The sequence below is a fragment of the Dromiciops gliroides genome, chromosome 1, assembly GCF_019393635.1.
Source record: "Dromiciops gliroides isolate mDroGli1 chromosome 1, mDroGli1.pri, whole genome shotgun sequence".
In the NCBI taxonomy this organism is placed as follows: Eukaryota; Metazoa; Chordata; class Mammalia; order Microbiotheria; family Microbiotheriidae; genus Dromiciops; species Dromiciops gliroides.
Window position 1 is genome coordinate 57,151,853 of NC_057861.1, and position 20,253 is coordinate 57,172,105.

At 55.4% G+C, this 20,253-nt stretch overlaps 2 protein-coding genes across 4 annotated transcripts in view; one reads left to right on the top strand and one right to left on the bottom strand.

Moving 5' to 3' along the window:
- TMEM259 (transmembrane protein 259) overlaps positions 1–2,971 on the top strand; it is a 63,466-nt gene extending 60,495 nt beyond the window's left edge. For all 3 annotated transcript variants that reach the window (XM_043985187.1, XM_043985195.1, XM_043985203.1), the window contains exon 11: positions 83–2,971. In XM_043985187.1, the coding sequence (XP_043841122.1) occupies positions 83–904 (822 nt within the window). In that variant the 3' untranslated portion in view covers positions 905–2,971. The remainder of the gene's footprint in view (positions 1–82) is intronic.
- GRIN3B (glutamate ionotropic receptor NMDA type subunit 3B) lies at positions 2,959–18,303 on the bottom strand. Its single transcript, XM_043985173.1, has 9 exons — positions 17,800–18,303; positions 12,983–13,554; positions 10,567–11,644; positions 10,022–10,167; positions 9,817–9,932; positions 8,612–8,763; positions 5,546–5,710; positions 4,797–4,912; positions 2,959–4,504 (listed from the first exon to the last, which is right to left on the bottom strand). The coding sequence occupies exons 1-9, from the start codon at positions 18,301–18,303 to the stop codon at positions 4,123–4,125; spliced, it is 3,231 nt and encodes a 1,076-aa protein (XP_043841108.1). The 3' UTR covers positions 2,959–4,122.
- Positions 18,304–20,253: the final 1,950 nt, after the last annotated feature.

Below are 20,253 nucleotides of genomic sequence, written 5' to 3' on the forward strand. Positions count from 1 at the left end.
TTTTTCCCAGTTCAGTGACAGCCCCACATGGTGTCATTTCTGGGGATGAGGCTGATTCTCTTACTCCTCCATCTCTTTACAGCATTCCATGATCTACTTTTTCCATCATTTTGAGTTGCCAGCCATCCTCCAGCAGATCCGCATCCAGGAGATGTTGTTGCAGAACCAGCAGATTGGCCAGGGCACCCAAACAGCCCTACAGGACAATCTCAACAATAATACTGCAGCCGCAGCCATGGCCCCTGGGAGTCCCAGGCCCTCTCTACAGAATGGGAGCAACAGCCAGCCAGCCCCTGGGGAGGGGCCTGGCCCCACCCCTGCCTCTGTAGGGGGTGAACTGAACTGGATGGCTGAGACAGCCACTATCTTCACGGACCCTTCATTTCTCTCTGATCTGAGCGCCTCCCTCCTAGAGCAGAGAGCAGGACATGGAGCCCTGGCTAATGGAAGTCCCCCCAGTGTCCCAGCTGCCACTGCTTCCCCTGGCCTAGTTGCCCAGATCCGAGTTAGCGAGAGCACTGGGGCAACCACTAGCTCCATAACCATTGAAGTGACATCAGCAACATTGGTCACCCCCCAGGCAGATGGTACAACCCCTGAGCCTCCAGCCTCCCCTCCACCCCATATCACTGTCACCCCTGAACCTCCAACCCACCCCACTGGCACCCCTGAGGCAGCTGCTCCCCTTGATGATCAGACTAGGGCCAGTCCACGCTCACTTGGTAGCCAGGACATTGTCACTGTCTCCGAGAGCAGCCTCTCCAAGGTCCCAGGCCAAGGCCCCACCTCAGACAAGGGTATGAGTCCAGATCTTCAGGCCACACAGGAGAGCCATCCCTCCTCCAAAGACAATGGTGCCCCCCAAGACACCCTTTCAGAAGCAGAGTTCAGGAGCCCCTCGTGAGCACTTTTGCTGATCCTCGATAGGGCAGAGGGAATCTCTCTGTCCCTGTCAGATACTGGCTCTTTTTCTTCCCCAACCAGATTCAGATGAATTTTTACAATTATTTTTAAACCCACTGAGTGAAGGCAGCTTCAGAGAAAGCAGCCTTCCGGAGGCATGGGCCTTACCAGGGGCAGGTGGTCCCAGCTCTGTTCCCCCCCTGGGCTCCGTGGGGAGATGTCACCTGATCTCAGCAGTCTCCAGAGCAGCTGGTTTCTTTGCCCAACCCCTGCCCTGACCCATGGGCTTCCCTGTACCACTATCCTTGGGTTTCTTTTTCCCTTCCAAACTATTCCTCCTCTCCTCGTCTGGGAGATATGCTCCTGTCTCCCCTTCTGGATGGAGCCCAGGATAGGCTCTCCTCATCTCCTTGCTTTGTGCAGACACGTCCTATTTCTGGTGATTTCGCCTCTTCTCTCCTCCTGAGCCATTAGGCCTTTTTCATGGGACAACTTGTTTCCCTTTGACTGGAGGAGACATGGAGAGAGACCTCTCTACTCAGCCTCTGTGTGGGAATTGTTTGAATGGGGTTTTGTCCACCACCAAGTACTCAGCGGATTCTCGGTCCTGGAGGCAGCAAGAGCTGGGGCTAGGGTGCGGAATTTGGAGAAGTGCCAAGGGTGGGGAGAGAGGGAGCTGCTGAGAAGGCCGTAGGAAGATGCTGTTAGAGCCTAATGAAGGCTGAGTGATGCAGAGCCAAAGCCAGTGTGGGGCAGGGTCCCAGGGGCCTGACTAAGCATAGTCACTGGCCTAGTACAGGGCGGTCAAGGTGTCAGGAGGGAAGGGCCCAGGAAAGAGATGGAGTCACACCTCTCCATGGAGAGGAGCTCCATCTCCATCCCTCACACTCCAGGCTGCCCCTTCTCTCTGAAGCCTCAGATGAAGAGAATCAGGCCCTGAGCAAGCAGATGCTGTTAGTCGAGAGTGGGTTTGGCTCCAGTTTTGGGGGTGAGATGCACAGGGTGAGGTGAGAAGCCCATGAGCAGAAGGGTGGAGCAAATGGCCCACAGCTGGTGAGGCCTAGCCTTCAGCTGGCACTGATGGGGCCACAGAGAAGGGAGTAGGAGAGGCCTTCAGCATGAAAGCTTACTGGGTTCTTCTCTTCCCTCTCCATCCCTCCCTCCGTAGGGGGTTCTGCTTGGTGCTCAGAGCTCAGTGCCTTTTCTTGGGCCTAGAGGATGCCTATTCCCCCTCCCTCCTCCTAGCCATAGTTTGACTCCCACTGACTCTTAAGGGGGGGTGGTCTGGGAGAGTTCTGTGGAGACAGTGGCAGATCCAGTGTGAGCCTGGGGTTCTGACCAGTGGGAAGCAGCATGGTAACCCCAGGCCATTTCTTAGCCCTCTTGGTTGGCAGGGGAGGATCTGCTGTGCTCAGTAACTCGGTGCTCCCCTTATTAGAGGTGTTGGTTCCTGGCAGCTGAAAGTGAACAGCTGAGAGAAATAACTGTGCCCTTTCGGCTCTGAAAGGAATCCCCAGAGCTGCCTGAGGAATGTAAGTGTGCGTGTGTACATACGTACACGCACGTGCAGAACTCTAGAGTGAGGGTACGGGAAAAGGCAGTCCCCAGATGTGTAGAACTGAGCACCATGTGAAGCCATTGAGTGACACCCACAATGAATTTTGTTCATTAGAGGCAGGATTTGACTTTAGGTATCCCCATGTATCCTGTTCCTGCTTACAAAGCTGCACCTGGCAAAATGTTTTATTCATAGGGGAGATGTCTGAGTGGGTATCATGGCCCCGGGACTGTAAGAATTCAGTGGGAAAGCTTTGGCCCCTGGCTCAGGAAATGGACTGAAAGGTGATGGGGGCGGGGCATTCCCCTGCCCAAAGGCCCTGCTCTTGCTGCCAGGAGCAGACTTGGAAATCTGGGCCCTTGGGCTAGAGTTTTGGGTGATGAGCTGGAGGCTGAGTAAATCAACCAAATCACTTGGTGAGGAATGAAGAATAAAAAATTCATTCCATTCTATTTAATTGTAATGTACAAAAAATTGTGTTTGTATATATAATAAATAGTCTATCTAACAGTTGGGGCTCTCTCTGTTGCCTTCCCACCACCCCCCACCCCCTTCTTTCATTGAAACCTCGGGAGAACAGAGTGCTTTTGCCCAGGAGGAGGTCAAAGGCCGGCCAGTCTGGTAAAAAGGGGCCAGCGTTCTTCAGTACTTCAGACAGAGTCCTGATTTCATTGACATGGGTACCCAATGCCCCCCCATCTCATGCTGTGCACTTCTCATCTGTCTTTCCAATAGATGAGAGGCCTTCCTCAGTTTCTCCTTTGGCATTCAGGGCAGCACTGGAGCTGGCAGGCTGTAATTCTTCATCGGTGCCCCTTGTTCTGATTAGGCATGTTTGGGGTTATTCCCTTTATCAACTCCTCACTGGCAGTTTGTTGAAGACGGCAAATGGCCTGATTCTGCTCCAGGCCCACAGCAGAGTGAAAGATCAACATCTGTATTTTCTCTCCAGGTTCTTATTTATGGGGTTTAAATACTTTAAAAATTATTAAATTCTCTGCCAGCTGTAACTGAAGGATTGTGGAACGTGGCAGCCATAGATGAGAGAAACTGCTAGCTAGGGTCATTCAGGCCAAGGAGCTGAGCTTTGCAGTCCCAAGCTGACACCATGGGAGAACTGAGGGTGAGGTTGGCATCCATGCTTCCTCATTAACATGAAGCTCATAGGCATGCAAGGCAATGCTTTGAGAGGCCAGTGCCCATTTTAACCTGTGCAGGGCCCTCCTGAGATTACCTGCCATAGCCAAGGGTGTATAAGGGCTTTGTGATCTAACCCTCCACCAGCCTTGGCTGGAGTTGGCCTCAGATTCTGTATTCTCCCTGGCCCCTGCCCTGGCTGGCTGACACTGAAGGTTGGGCCTAGACCTAGAAGTGGTCTCCTGTTTGTGGAGGGGCCGGAGGGCAGTAGCTGTTGTATGTCGTAGGATGAGACACAATAGAGTGCCCCAAAAGGGCGATAGAAACTGGCCAGGAATGCCTGGATCAGCAAAGCCAGGCAGGAGCTTTGGTGCTGCTACTGCCTCTGTCCAGTGGGCAGAGCTAGGTTCCCACCTGCTGCCTTCCACCATGCTCCAAGGCCCATACCCAGAGGTGGCTCCAGGTAACAGGACGGCCATGAGATATGCGCTCGGGAGTGGGGGGGGGTGGGGGGCCAGACAAGGTTACCTGTCCTCACTGATCTCCTGCGGAGTCAGCAGGAGCCGGCTGCGGGGGGGCAGGTCCCTTCCCAGGAGGAGCACCAGCTCACTCTTCCTGAGCAGGGCGGACCGTAGCTGATCCCGCATGTCCTCAATTCTCTGCTCCAGGGCTTTCAGCTCACTCTGGGTGGTGGTAGTGGTGGCGGTGGCAGCATCAGCTGCTTCCAGAGGAGAGGGCTGTGGAAGCACTTCTGGCTGCACTGCCAGTTGTTGCTGAGGCAGCCGCCCGTTGGTGAGCTGCAGATCAGGCCCCTTGACTTCTGGCTCCTGAAATCGGACCCTCCGCTCTGCCTTCACAGTTGGCCTAACGCTGTTCCTACTGCTCTGCTCACGCTGAGGATCACAGCTGGAAAAAGGAACCATCGTCACCACCCTGCCCCCATCTATTGCTCTGCCCCTCCCCTAGCATACAGCCCATCACGGAGGGTTTCTGTGTCTGTTAACCTCTCGAATCTTTACCCATCCTTTAATATCTCCAACTCAAATGCTAACTCGAGAAAACCTTTCCTGATGCCCTCCTCCTCCCTCAGACTAGAGGTTCCCTGAGGGCATGGGTTGTATCTTTCCTATAAAGCCTATGGCTCCCAGAGGGCAGGCACCAAATGCCGCCTTCAGATTGGGACTCCCCAATAGCAAACCTTGGCTTTGGCTCTGGCTCTGACTCTGGTTCCGGCTCCGGCTCCGGCTTCGGCTTCGGTTTTAATCTCTGGTTCTTCTGATGATCTAAGCCAGTGTTTAGAGCCCGATGGATTCTCTACCAGCCCATGCAAGAGACAGGTGGGGGCAGTGAGCCAACATTCCTTCCCTTTCCCTGCTACCCCTGGGATTTCTGAGGATAGAACACTTCCTCAACCCTAGTGTTTGGGTCACTAGAATGAGAAAAAGAATCAAACTTTTCTCTGAGTCCTTTCCGGGAGACTGCAAGAGGGGTCTTGGAATCAGGCCAGCCAGTTTCCTGTTTGACATTTTTTTCTCCAATGGGCATGATGATAACCGGGGCAGCTAGGTGGCGCAGTGGATAAAGTACCAGCCCCAGATTCAAGAGGACCTGAGTTCAAATCCAGCCTCAGACACTTGACACTAGCTGTGGGACCTTGGGCAAATCACTTAACCCCCATTGCCCCACAAAACAAAACAACAACAACAAAAACTAGGTAGAATGATACACGGAACCCCCTTCTCCACAGGATTGTTGGGTAGAAAGCTAATAGCAATGGGAGGGGACCCATAACAATGACCGCCTTCAGTTGACCCTCCTCATCCTCAGACTTGAATTCTGGGCATGCCATTAGGACTCCTGAATTCTGTTTGGAGTGGAGCTTCCCACAGTCCATGCGTGGCTCAGAGTAACAGCCACGTCCAACCCCAGCAAGCCAGGGCCACTCACCTGGCTTGTGTGCAGCCAGTACTGCAGCTTGTTTTGCTTTCGGATCCAAGGAAGGACCAGGCGGTAGAAGATGTGCTCTCCCAGAGAGGTGAGGAGGGCGCATCCAAGGCCCAGGCAGAGTAGTACAAAGAGTCCCGAGAAGTGGTAGATGCCCATCTGCAGAGTCTGAGGGAAGGATGTGTTGTGCAGGTATGTGGACACACACACACACACACACACACATATGTAAAGGCTTATAACCAAGACTTGTATACATACACATCCATACTTCAACTGTTCTTTTCCACCTCTGACCCCCTCTGGTGGAAGGAGGGACAAAGTAGGAGCTAATGTATTGCCTAATCCAAAAAGATCTATGCAGAACTAAAGACCAAATCTAGTGAGATTGATAGGGAAAGGGGGCAGCTAGGTGGTGCAGTGGATAGAGCACCAGCCCTGGAGTCAGAAGGACCTGAGTTCAAATCCGGCCTCAGACACTTAACACTTACTAGCTGTGTGACCCTGGGCAAGTCACTTGGTTGCCTCGCTAAAAAAAAAACAAAAAAAAAACACAACAAAACAAAAAACAAGAGATTGATAGGGAAGGGGAACAGCATTTATTAAGCACCTACTATTTGCCATGCTCTATGATAAGTGCATTACGAGGCAGCTAGGTGGTACAGTGGATAAAGCATTGGCCTTGGATTCAGGAGGACCTGAGTTCAAATCCAGCCTCAGACACTTGACACCTACTAGCTGTGTGACCCTGGGCAAGTCACTTTATCCTCATTGCCCCGCAAAAAAAAAAAAAAAAGATAAGAGCATTACAAATATCTCATTTTATCTTCACAACAACCCTAGGAAGTAAGTATTATCATCCCTATGTTATAGTCTGGGAAACTGTAAAAAGGCATACGCAGGGTCATATAGCTAGTATCTATGGCTGGATTTGAACTCGGTCAGATCTTCCTGACTCCAAGCCCAGCTGGACAGAGTGAGGTCCAATTGGGATGAAGTAAAAGGGCAGATTTCAAATTCAATGTAAGGAAAAACTCCATCATTCAACATGAGAGCTATCCAAAAATTGGGATGGACTGCCCTGATGGGTAATGAGTCCCCATCGCTAGAGGACTTCAGCGAAGCTATACTGGGGACTCCCACTTGGATACAGGTTGGCCTAGATACTCTTTGAAATCCCTCCCTGGACCCCTAAAATTCTGTAACTGGGGGGCCACTTTGCTTCCCAAGGCTATGATTTTCCCATCTCCCCTGAGGATGAAATCTCCATCCCATTCCTCCATTTCCCATCAATAAAATGGCGGGGGGGGGGGGGGGGGGGAGGGCCTGTGTGCATGCAGAGACTTATTCAATGAGGTGGCTGAGCCATACCATTCTACGAAACCTCTCTGGGCTCCCCCACAAAATGGGGCCAGTGATTTCCCATGACCACAGAAGGTGCTTTAAGGTACTAAGGAAACAGGAAGGGCTTCAGAACCCATCCAGTCCAGCCTGTACAGAATGCCCTCCATGACTTCTCTGACTAGGGCTCTACCTACCGCTTCCCCAAGGGAGGGGAACCTGACTAACTCCTGAGATGCCCCCTCCCCCATTCCACCTAGGGGCAGCTCTGCTTGCTGGCAAGTTCTTCCTGACCCCAAGCCTACGTCTGCCTCTGCACCTTTATCCTCTTGCCCCTAACCTTGTTCTCCCCTCTTGGAGCCAAGCAGACATCGAATCCCCTCTCCATGGCTTTCTTTTAACTACCTAAAGACCCACCCCCCTGTCAATCAACAAGTATTTATTAAGCACTTACTATATGCCAGGCATTGAAAGGCAAAATGGTGATGCCAGTCCTCTCCCTCCCCCTCAACCAAGCCTTCCCTTCTTCAGGCCAAATGTCCCAAGCACCTTCAACTGACCCCATTCATGGTGAGTTCGTAAGGACTCTTACCATCCTGGCTACCCTCCTAGGGTGTTCTCCAGCCTTTTTTTTGGCAGGGCAAGGAGGGTTAAGTGACTTGCCCAGGGTCACACAGCTAGTAAGTGTCAAGTGTCTGAGGCTGGATTTGAACTCAGGTCCTCCTGAATCCAGGGCCGATGCTCTATCCACTGCGCCACCTAGCTGCCCCCTAAATGCTTGTCTTTAAAAAAAAAAAAAAAAGGCTGGAGGGGCGGCTAGGTGGCGCAGTGGATAGAGCATCGGCCCTGGATTTAGGAGGACCTGAGTTCAAATCCAGCCTCAGACACTTGACACTAGCTGTGTGACCCTGGGCAAGTCACTTAACCCTCACTGCCCCGCAAAAAAAAAAAAAAAGACAAGCATTTATTAAACACCCACTATGTGCCTTGTAGGGCAGCTAGGCAGTCGAGTGGATAGAACTGTGGTCAGGAAGAGCTGAATTCAAATCCAGCCTCAGCCACTTACTAGCTGTGTGACCGTTGCCAAATCACAACTCCTATTTGCCTCAGTTCCTCATCTGTAAAATGGGGACACACTGGAGAAGGAAATGATAAAGCACTCCAGTATCTTTGCCAAGAAAACCCCATGGACAAAAGACCATGGGGTCACGTAGAGTCAGACATGAGTGAACGACTGAATAACAGCAATGTTCCAGGCACTGTGCTAAGCACTTTACAAATACTTCATTGTGCCCTAACAACACCCCTGAGAGGTAGGTGCTATGATTATCCCCATATCACAGATTCAGAAACTCAGGCTCAGACAGCTTGGGGTTAACACAGCTAGTAAGTCTCTGAGGCTGGATTTGAATTCAGCTCTTCCTGACAGCAGGTCCAGCGTTCTCTTCACTCCACCCAGAAGAATATAAGCTCTGTGAAGACAGGGGTCCATTTCATTTTTGTCTTTTGTCACCCCAGCACCTGGGATAATGCTTTGTGTACAACAGTTGACTTTCTCTTTTACCAGCCTTTGTTAGATGCACTCTAACCTCGGACAAGGCTTCATTCTTCCCATATTTTATTTATGCTGAGGCTAATGATAAGGAGATTGAGAATTTAGTCGTGGTGAGATGGTTGACATGAGTTAAGTTGAGACTGGTACCCACTGTGCCCGGGGTTCCCACTCACCTCAGTGACAGCAATGACCCTCTTGCCACAGGGCACCATCTTGTACCACTTGTCATGTAGCAGATCGATGAACCCTGACGACTTGTAGCGGCTGATGAACTCGGACAGGTTGGAAGTGAGAGGTGAGTTCCGAGGCAGCCCGATCCCGTAGCCTGCAGACAGGACCCAGGACTCTTCCTCATCTCACTAAAGCAGGGGGTTTAAATTCCTGGGCCATGTTTACTTCCCAGGTCTTCCAGGTGCTCAAGACTTAAGGGGAAGGGGGGACAGCTAGAAGCCCGGGGAAGAGGAAAGACTGCCAATGCTTAAGCTCTCACTGGACAAGGGTCTTGACCCACCTCACTATCTCTCTACCTGAGTACATCTCTGCTTACACGCATCCCTGGCTTACAAACTGTCCCTGACTCCCACTGCCCATTGGAGAAAGGCTGCACCAGCCTGGCATTCGAAGCCTTCATGACCCGTTTCCAAATATCCTCCATCCTCCCCTCAAGCTGCTCTCCAAACACATTTTCCCCCTCAGGTAGATCATGTATTGCGACCTGAATGTGCTTTGGCAGATTTCTGCCTCTGTAACTTTGCTCAGCTTCCCACCTGGAAGGTTCTCTTTACCACCCTTCAGCTTAGCCAGGTCTTCACTGTCTTTTAAGGATAATCCCACATCCCACTTCAAGAAGCCTCCTTCGCCTGCAGGAATCTCTCTCCTGAGTTCCCACAGCCCTGAATGTCTGTACCAGCTCTGATAGGCTGTGCTTAATGTTCCAAGGTCCCACCCAGCTCTGACACTCTGTTCTAAGAGGCTTCCCAGCCCTGCCATCCTGTATCCTAAGGCCCCTCCCAGCTCTGCCATCCTGTGTCCTAAGGGCCCTCCCAGCTCTGACATTCTGTGTTCTAAGGGCCCTCCCAGCCCTGATATTGTATGTTCTAAAGCTCCTCCCAGCCTGACACTCTATGATTTTCATAATAGGGGTTGGGGAATAGGACGGTGGGGTACTATAACTGTCTGATGCCCCTGGGGAGTCTGTTTGAACCGGGGTTTGATCCCTCATGCCCCAGCCCCCAGTGACATCAGTGACACCCACTGCCCCCTGGCCAGAGGCAGGGTCCAAGTCACCTATAACAAGGCCCTACCCTAGCTATGGTCCCAGGCTCCCCTGCCCGACCCTCCCCTTTTCCTGAGGGAGGGAGGAAAGGAGGGAGTTCACCTTCGATGGCAAATGGCTTCCCCACCGTGAGCAGTTTGCAGTCAGCATCGATAGAGACCTCGTAGTCCAGCAGAGACTTATCCATGATGAAGGCATTGAGCTTTGGAGGGTCTGTCCTGGGCCAGGAGGAGATGCCCGGTCACGGGCAGGGGCTTCAGCCCAGCCCAGCCCCCACCCCACCCTGCCACCCGGCGGCTGCCCTCACGTGAGCATGGTGACTCCGTCAGGCGTGGTGGGCACGTTATGCCTCCGCATGTACTCGGCCATCTCCGGGAAGCTTTTCTTAATGTAGGCCTCTGCACTGCTCTCCCACACGGTGCCAAAGCGAAAGCCTTGGGATGGGTGGTGGAGCTGGGGAGGGGTTGCAGGGGGTGGAGAGTAAGGCACCTGAAGGGACTCCTCCTAAAAGCCCCGTCCCTTCTCCTTCCGTGGCCACAGCTGGGAGCGCAGCAGGGACCCTTCCTCCAACAGACTGCGTGCGCACGCAGTACCTCGGAGGAGCCCGAGATGCTGTTTCTAGAGCACACATCTGGGATGGCACATCTGCAGGGCAGCCACCGCCAGGGGCCAGCTACAGCTCTCACTCAGGGTCACTGCTAGAGGGGAAGGAGGGACCAACGCTCCATCTGGGGCAGAGGCCACCTCCTAAGTGTCCCCCGAAGCTGGGCAAGTCGGAGGGAGCGCATCCTGGAGCCCGAAGCCCCATCCCGCCCCCTCCGGGCCCCTGCTTCCCACCCTGCCCCGGGGCACCTTGGGGTCATGGATCCCCGAGAGCTCCTCAAAGGTCTTCTCGCCGACCATGACCGCCGCCAGGTTGGCCGTGTAGCTCGACAGGACCAGGAGGCCGAAAATGGCCCAGAGGTTCATGAGGAAGCGGCCCGTGGGGCACTTGGGCGTCTTGCTGGAGACGGTGCGACCGAAGAGAATGGCGTAGCAGAGGTTGAGGGCGGAGGAGTAGGAGAAGACCTTGAGGCGGTTCCGCCCGTGCGGGGTCATGCCGTAGGGGCTGCGCCACTCGTACAGGGTGAGGAAGAGGGCGGTGACGTGCAGGGCCACAAAGACCCCCACCCACATGGTCCAGTGCAGGGGCCACATGAAGGCCCCGATGGGGGACGCCGTGTCCCGGGTGCGCACCAGGATGCCCAGGCTGGTGGAGAAGAAGGGGCTGGTGAAGTCGATGACCTGGCTGCGCGCCGAGTTGATGCTGAAGCTGGTCACGGCCATGTGCGCGGTGCCCGCCAGGAGGTCCCCCACCAGGCCGGTCCAGCGGCCGTCGCGCCAGGCGCCGTACTTGCCGTCCCCCACGATGTATAGCTCGAAGGCGAAGGGCACGTCCTCCGCCAGCCGCTCCAGCAGGTCGATGCAGTAGCCGTAGCAGCATCTGCGCAGCTCCCGGGGCACCGAGCCGTTGCCCGGCTCGGCCAGGGCAGCGAAGAGCTCGCCCAGGACGGCAGAGTCGTTGGTGCCCGGATCCAGGCACAGCTGGCCAGCGGGGCAGAGCCCATCTTCGTCCACCTCCCGGGTGAATACGAAGGGGTGCTCCACCAGGGTGACCACCCGCAGCTTCTGTGGCCCGATTTCATCGTCCCTCAGAGGGGCCCGGAGTGGCATCCGCCCTCCGAGGCCCCCAGCCCCTGGCCACACCCCCCCACCCGCCGCCGGCTCCAGCCGCCCATCCTGCCAGTGGCCCACCGTCACCCAGGCCGGGGCACCTCGAGGGTCCCGCAGGAGGCTCCACACGTGGAAGTGGCGCTGGATGTGGACCTGGGAGGTGCCCGTCACCCACATGTGACCCGTCCGACCGTGGAAGGAAGCGTTGGCCAGAAACCTGCGGAAAGAGCGGGAGGAAGCGCACTTCGGTTCGGGGCTTGGGTGGGGGCGGAGAATAGGGCCAGGGCACCCAGTCTAGCTTCTGCCCTTCCGTCCCCATGGCTCCTACCAAGCAGGAAGTGACCTCCTAGACTTAGGAGCCCTGGGCTTCCACCTACTTTAGACGTGCGCTAGCTGCGCGCCCCTTAACCTCGGCGAGTCTCGGAAAGGACCCCAGGTCCCAGATCCCTGACCTCCCTCAGAGGCCCCATCCCACTGCAGACGAGGAAACTGAGGCCAAGGGAAGGGAGGGAACTTTTGGCTCGGGTTCCATAGGCAGTGAGCATCAGAAGCCGGCTTTGGGTCCAGGTCCTGACACCACAGCAACGGCTCCGTGCGCCGATCCTGGATTCACAATTTCATGGGCAAGTTTCATATGATTTAGAAGGAGGGGGAGACCTTAGGGATCAGCTCGTGTCTCCCTGCCTCCCTTCCCCCTACCCCGCTTTTCCCAGACTCACAGACTCTTGGAGCTGGGGGAGCCCTCAGTGGGCTAGCTAGTCCAGCCCCCGTCGGAAAAAGAATCTTACAGCACCTTAAAAGGTTGTCACCCAGGGGGCAGCTAGGTGGCTCAGTGGATAGAGCACCGGCCCTGGATTCAGGAGAACCTGAGTTCAAATCCGACCTCAGACACTTGACACTAGCTGTGTGACCCTAGGCTTAACCCCAGTTGCCCCGCCAAAAAAAAAAAAAAAGATTTACACCCAGACTCAGCGGAAAGGCCGGGGGCGAGGCCGGGGGCGGGGGCGGGAATCCACCAACTGCAGAAGCTGCCCCTTAGGGACAGCTCCCGGGCTTAGGGACCTTCTTCTTACAAGTCCAATCTAAATCTGCCTCTTTGCAATGCCTCCCTGCCACAGCTCCCATTACTGCCCTCTGGGGCCATCAACTAAGTCAAAGATAAAGTCTGTTCCCCCAACATAACTCCCTCCTCTCAGCCGTCTCCCAGTCTTTTTTTAGGGGCTTCTCCATATCCTCCCCCTTACCGTGGGAGCCAGCTTAGATGATGGTGGGTGTGTTGCAATTTATCAACATCCTGCCTAAAATGTGACTCCCAGAATTGAATGCAATAGTCCAGATGGGGTCTGAGCAGGCCCTCAACCTCCCGAAGACCTGGACACACAATGCTTCTCTTTACAGAAGAAAATAGGGAAACTCTCAAGTGATTTCCCCAAACATCACACAACCAGTAAACAGCAAAGACCAGATTGGAATACAGGTTCGAAATACAATGTGCTGACCTTGGGTCTATGACCTTGGGTCCTGAGAGGGCATTTGGGGAGCAAGAGATAATTACCCAGCCAGGCGCTGGCCCCAGGACTCAGGCCTTGCCAGGCGGGGGCTGTTACAGCTGATGGCTGAGGGTGAGAGGGCCTGGTCAGGGTGGGCATGGGCAGCCCTGCCCAGAGCCTGCACCATCAGTCCTGCGGCATCCTGGGTGAGATCCTCCAGAAGGGGCTGACTCTCCCCACCAAAGGCCACCAATCCTGGGGGCAGGCCCTGGGTGGGCAGTTCTGTGGCCTCTAGTGGGGTGCCCAGGAGCCATCGGGGCCCAGGGGGAGCAGCAGCCAGCACTTGGAGGGCACGGTTGGCATCGCAACCAAACAGGATGGCAGCTGTGACCGGAGGAGGCTCCCCAGCCAGTGCCTCAAGGCGTGCCAGGGCTCCAGGTAGCCGGCTCAGCTCCAAGGTCATCTGTGGGGCCAGCCCAGTGCGCTGGGTCCAAAAGTCCAAGAAGCTGCCTGGATCACGGATGCGGCACAGTACCAGGGCAATGTCCTTCCAGGCGTGGGCCCGGAGCACAGATAAGAGCACGTCCACCAACGTCTCCATGGGGCTGGCCCAGTCCAACTGCAGGTGGAAGGGATTCTGGGGGATAGGAAAGGAGGGGAGAACATCTGTGAGTTGAGAGTCACAGAACCTGCGCTCTAGTCCCACCCTGCCATTCACTTGATGGGGGAAGGGTAAGGACACCTGGGGAAATGGGCATTCCAGCCCCCCTCCCCCATACTGGCCTGTGTGACACTAGGGAAAACCCTTCCTTATTTTCTCTCAGCAAAATGAGGGAACTAGATTGTCTCCACAGCTTCTCTTTATAGCTCTGGCATTCTCTGTTGATGAAATAACAGCCTCTCCAAAGGACTTCAGTGGGGCGTCTAACCCAACCAGTGCCTGAACAGGAATCTTTGCGACAACTTAGCCCACTGTCGGACATTCGGCCTCTGCTTTGAGGCCTCCCCTGACAAGAAGCTCACTAGTGACAGAGGTAGCCCACACATTCTACCTTTGGACAGCTTCCGAAATTGTTCCAAGTTTTTCCAGACCTCCAAACTAAATGTCTCTCTCTGCCACTTCCACCCAAGTATCTCTGTCCTGTCCCACCCCCTGCCCGGAGGCATTGGCTGGGATCTTTCTCGTCCCAATGCAGTTTATGGGGGGTGTTGAGATACATGCACAGGTAAGTTAGTCACAAACTAGAATGTGATAGGAGCAGAGGCTGATGAAGAGTAAATGCTCCAGGATGCTAGAGCAGGGAGGAGTCACCTTGGATCGGGAGGGTCAGAGTGGACCCCATGAATGAGGTGACACTGAACTGGGACTTGAAGGAAGGGGAAGGTATTGATAGGTAGAAAAGAGGAGGCATGTGGATGTGACTCCTCCCTCCAAGAGAAGACAGGATAAGGATGAGAGACCTAGAGATCGAGAAGGAAGAGGAGAGAGATGGGGTGAATCAGGGCGGGGCGGGGCACTGAATGTGAGCATTTGTACTTTAGGAGGTAGAAATCGGGGCCCACTGGAGTTTCCTGAGCAAAGGAACAACACGGTCAGACTTAGACCTTAGGGAGATGATTTTAGAACTTGTGCGGAGCAAGCGCAGCCTCCGTCTTCAGTCTTAGAAAAGTGAGAGACTGGCGGGGGGGGGGGTGGGGGGGGAGGGGCAGTCTGAGCTAGGACTCTAGGGTGGTGTCCAGAGAAGCAGAGGGGAGGGGCCAGATCCCAGAGAGAGTGTGGAGGGGAGGGGTGGGTCAGCGTGAAGGAGGAGAGTCAAACCCGGCTCTAAGAGAGTGCGACACTCACCACTGCCCTTTGGACAACCTTTACCTGGACCACTCTGGCAGCCTCCTAATTGGTCTCCCTGCCTCCCTGGAGACTTGATGGGCAAGTCTGAGCTCCGGAGGCTCCAGCGGCCCCCATCTAGGGCTTAAAGCTCTTTCAAAATCCGGTGGCGCCAGCCTGCCTTCTTCCATACCGATTTCCTATTTTATAGTCCCCATTTTAGATGTATTTCCCCTTTTATACTCCCATTTGGGGTTTTCTTGGCAGAAATACTGGAGTGGTTTGTCATTTCCTTCTCCAGCTCATTTGACAGATGGAGAAACTGAGGCAAACTGGGTGAAGTGACTTGCCCAGGGTCACACAGCCAGTAACTGTCTGAGGTCAGATTTGAACTCAAGTCTTCCTGACTCCAGGTCCAGCATTCCATCCACTGAGCCACCTAGCTTCTGTGGGTGGGAGAGAGGGCAGATAAATCACCAGGACAAGTTTCCCGACTCAGACCTCTGCCTGGCTGCCATATTCTGGCACCATGAGTTTGCTGTGATGATTCTGGTCATTGTTTTGGCCTTTCCTTCTCCAGCTCATTTTATAGATGGGGAAACTGAGGCAAACAGGGTGAAGTGACTTGCCCAGGGTCACACAGCTACTAAGTGTCTGAGGTTGGATTTGAACTCAGGAAGATGAGTCTTCATGATACCAAGCCCAGAGTGCTATGCACTATGGCATCACCTAGCTGCCTTTTTATACTCTACATTCCAGCCAAATTGGCATAATTGCTGTTCCTCTATACACAATATTTGTTTCTCTCATCTCTTTGCCTTTGCAGAAGCTGTCCCCAATTGGGCTCCCTGCCTCAAGCCTCTGCCCACACAGCAGCCAAAGTAATTTCCCGAAAGTACCTGTCTAGCCATGTCACTCTCCTGCTCAATAGATTTCAGTGGTTCCCTACTGCCTCTAGAAGCAAATACGCTCCTTTACCTTTTAGAGTATTTCACAGTCTAGCCTCAATCTACCTTTCAGGCCTCCCCTTTGACACCTCCAGCCATCCTGGTCTTCCCTCTATTCCTGACACTGAGCATTCCATCTCTCTTCCTGGGTCTGGTCCTCTCTCATAGAATGCCTCATTCCCTTCAAGACTCAGCTCCAACACCACCACAGGAAGCCTCTCCTGATTCCCCCCAATTTTCAGTGCCCGTCCTTCCTGACCATCTTATATTTGGTATTTCTGTACTACGGGTATGTCATTCCCCCCCCCCCCCAAGGATGTAAGCTCCTCACGGGCAAAGCCCAAGCCCTCATCCTCAGGTCCTGGCACATCAGGTGGTTTAATAAATGCCCTTTCATTCTCGTTGAAGCTTGTTGAATCTCCAAGACCCGCCTCAGGGTGCCATTTGGGGCGCTGTCTGGCAGAGGGCGACAGAGAACAGGACTCTGAGACCCCAAGGAGGAAGCCGGGAGTTGAGAAGGTGGGATCCAAGGACAGAATGTTGTGGTGTCTCCCTCCCACCCGACCAATCTGGTGAGCTCCCAGCCCCGGAACCGGGATTCCCGGTGGCCTAAGGGGATTCCGAAGCTATTTCCGTCCTTACCGCCCATGACCAGCCAGCCTGAGACAAGGCTTTTACCCGCCCAGAGCTCACAGGCTATCCAAGGCCCTGGCAGCCCAACCCGCTGCCCCAGCCTGATGTGCCTGAGGTCTTCCCCACCTCTTCCTTCCTTCCCCACTCCAGTCCCTGCCCCTGCCAGAACCCTCTCAGGGGACCCCACAGCATTGCGGCTTCCTTCCCTGTCTCCCAAAATCCTCTTCTCAGTCACTCCTCCCCTTCCCCCGACTCCAGGGAGCCCTCCAATAAGTTTCTCTGGGGGTGAGGGGGTAGATCCTCAAGATCTTCCTCATCTCCACCCCTCCCTTCTTCCCTTGCCCCGGGCTCTCCCCTAAAGCCCTGGGTTCCCAGGCACCCCTCTCTCCCTCCTATCTCAACTCTCTTCTTTTCCCACCCTTAGTAATCCCACCCTTAAGGAGGGAGGGACCCGGGAGAAGCCTGTGACGATACTGGGGGCTCCGAAGGTGGAGCAGGAGGTGAAAGGCTTGGGAGGAGGACTGGGACCTCCAAGGAAGAGAGTCTGAGACTCCAGGGTGGGGCAGGCCTGGAAATGGATCGGGGAAACCGGGCTAGGAAGTGGGGCCAATCCTGAGGCTACCCCAGGGACTGTGAAGGGGCTGGGGGTGGGATATTGCAGAGACGAAGAGAGGGTTGAGGAGCGGGTGAATGAGAGTGACTTGCTGGATCCGAAAGGAAGAAGGTATGCCCCAGGGGTACCCAAGAGACTCCGAGATGCAGACCTTGGGAGGATCAAGGTGGGTGGGGGGGTCTGGGACTCTCGGGTTGTGGAGACCAGAGAGGCATGCCCGGGAGGCCTCGAGGGGGCACAGATGGAGGGACCAGGAGCTTGAGAAGAGGATGAAATCCTGCGAGCTCCCCAGTGACAGTGGTAATCCCCAGGAGATCCCGGGGTGGGGATACGGGGAATGAGCAGGTATTAGATGCAGTTTGGGGAAAGACTCCCCGTGGCAGGGCTGAGGAGCTGGATGTCCCGGGAAGGAGGTGTAGTCCTGAGAACAGGGATGGGAGACAACGGGGTACGATCTGGGGGCTCCCCGAGTCAAGGCTAGGAGACTGAGAGTCGCGGGAAAGGGGGACTCCCTGAGGACCGGGATAGGTGCCAATGGGGTGTTTTATGGGGGGCTCCCCGAGCCAGGGCTGGGAGACTGGAAGTCCCCGGAAAATGGTGCAGTTCGGGAGGTCTCCTTGAGAACAGGGATGGGGGGCAATGGGGTGCAGCCTGCGGGGTCTCCCTGAGGCTGGGATTCTCGGCGAGGAAGTACAATGCTGGAGGGCTCTTGAACAGTGGGGTGCAGTCCGGGGGCGGGGGGGCTTCTGTGGACAAGAGGTAGGGGAGTCTGAGAGTCCGTGCGGGGGCGGGGGGAGCCGGGAGCCGATCCAGGGGTTCCCTAGGGAGAGGATAGGGGTCAGTGGCTGGGGGTGGGGGCCGTACCGGCGTGGCGGGCGGCAGGCGCGCGTCCAGCTGCAGCAGACTGAGCACGGGGGTCTCCAGACTGGCGGCCAGGAAGTGAAGCTGCAGCAGCTCGGGCCGGGACTCGGGGAAGGCCAGCAGCGCAGCCAGCCCGGGCCGGGCCAGCAGACGGCACAGCCAGGCGGCCAGCGAGGCGGGGTCCCTGGAGGGGGGCGCGGGGGCCTCCAGCTCCAGCTCTGGCTCCGGCCCCAGCCCCAGCCCCAGCTCCAGCTCCAGCCCTAGCTCCAGCCCCGGCTCGGGCCCCCATGCGCCCTCTGAGATGGCCCGGGCTAGGGCGCGCCGCAAGCGGCGCTGCAGGGCCGCTGCCCGGGGCAGGAGGGCGCCCAGGCGCAGCGGGCCCCCAAGCTGCGCGCCCCGGGGACAGGGCTGCGGGTGGCTCAGCCCAGGCCCCGGCCCCGGTCCCGGCCCCAGCCCCAGCCCCAGCCCCAGCCACAGGCAGAGGCGCAGCGCGGCCACAAACTCCATGGGAAACTTCGGGGCTACAAGAGAGCGCCCCGGGGAGAGAGGGAGGGAAGGCACCGGGAGGGCGGGAGGTGTGCGGGGCGGGGCCAGAGCCGGCAACCAGACCCACGTGCTCCCCGGCCCCACCCTCCAGGACCGGCCAGATCACCCCCAACCATCGCCTCCCAGCCAGGTCCCCGACACACGTTCCAGGTTTGCGCTCCCCAAGCCGAATCCCGAGATCTCCACGCAGAGCCCCCGAGAGACCTCCGAGTCTGGGCCAGACTTGGACCCCTGCCCATCCCCCATCCCCATCGCCATCCCCTCTCCAAACCCCCAACAAATGGCTTCCCAGACCCTTCTCTTTTTCTTTTTCTTTTTCTTTTTCTTTTTTTTGGTGGGGGCAATGAGGGTTTAGTGCCTTGCCCAGGGTCACACAGCTAGTAAGTGTCAAGTGTCTGAGGCTGGATTTGAACTCAGGTCCTCCTGAATCCAGGGCAGGTGCTTTATCCACTGCGCCGCCTAGCTGCCCCTCCCCAGCCCCTTCTCAACCTTCGGCGGAGGCGGACCACTCTCTCGCCAGGCTGGCTGCTCTCCGATCTTTAGGGATTTTTCCCTTAAAACCAGCCCAAGACTACCTGCCACCCGTAGCTCCCATTTCTTCCCTCTGGGGCCAAGCGGAACAAGTCTAATTCAGCAAAAATGTATTAAACTCCCACCATGTGGACTCATGAACAAAAGGGATTTCCCAATCCCTCACCCTCACCCCCTAAGGAGCTTACATACATTGTGGCTAGTGGAGAATGCATCACGTATATGATACCTTGAGAAGGGAGACTCGCCCCCGGGCTCTCCCTTAAAGCCCAGGACTCCCAGGTCCCCTTCTCCTCCTCCCGTCCCGCTTCCCCCATTTCCCCTAGTAGTCCCATCTGTGAGGGGACAGGGCCCAGGGGGCTCCAAAGACAGAACTGGAGGTGGGGGGCGCTCAGGGGATTAAAAAATACCCCTCCCCAGGACACGGTGCATAAATTGCTCCTTGGCCAAGCCCTTCGAATCAGGTATAGTCAAGAATATTCATGAAGCATCAACCACGTGCCAGCCACTGTGCCCAGGGAATTCCAAGCCAACGATGTAAAACGGTCCCCCTCGAAAAGGGCATTCTATTTGGAAGGACCCAATTGTATAGGCATTGTAACTAGGATTTCAATGGTACAGAGAACTCCCAGGTGAGGACATTCCCTCCACCAATGCAGGGGACACCTTCTTTGCAATGTAAGAAGGCAACGTACAACGTTAAGAGGTGAAGTGATTCGCCAGGCACACACACCCTGTTTGTGTTGGAGACAGATCTCAAAGCCAGGTCCCAATTTATAGATAGGTAAATATTAGATAAAAAACAACAGTATACAGTTAAAGAAATAGGAGATAATTTGAGGGTTTAGGGAAGGCTTATGGTAGAAAATGACAGCTGATCCGAGGACTGGGGAAAAAAACTAAGGATTTTATTAGGCATAGGAGAAGAGGGAGTCAACTCCAGGCCTGGGGCACATGTCAGGCAAATGCATGGAGGTGGTAGGCGGAATGCTGAGTTCTGTGTTCTGAGAATAGCTCTAGCCAGCCCCCTTCTTCCACTAGAGAGTTTCTATAAAGGAGGGGGTGGGGGCTCCGTTTTGCGGATGACCCAGGCAGGCTTCTTCATTCCCTTCCTGACTGTGTCTTTGACTTTCCAGACTTCACCTTGGCCCCCCTGTGTCCCTACCTTCCTCTCCTCTCCCACCCAGATTTCCAGCTCTCTTTTGTGTGTTCGTACTATCTTCCCTCTCCTCCTTCCCAGAGAAGCCCATGAGCTCATCTCCTCTCTTCCTCTATGCTCAGCAATCATCCACTTCTCTCTCCTTCCCTCAGATCACAAAAGAAAAAGGGCTCCCTACTATTCACCGAGACTAATCCCTCTTCTTCCCACCTTGAGTTTAT

Coding starts and splice junctions, on each gene's coding strand:
- GRIN3B (XM_043985173.1), bottom strand. CDS start 18,303: ATGGAGTTTGTGGCCGCGCTGCGCCTCTGCCTGTGGCTGGGGCTGGGG. Junction 8,764..9,816: donor GAAGCCATTTGCCATCGAAG/GTGAACTCCCTC, acceptor TCCTGTCTGCAG/GCTACGGGATCGGGCTGCCT. Junction 4,913..5,545: donor ACTGGCTGCACACAAGCCAG/GTGAGTGGCCCT, acceptor ATGGGCTGGTAG/AGAATCCATCGGGCTCTAAA.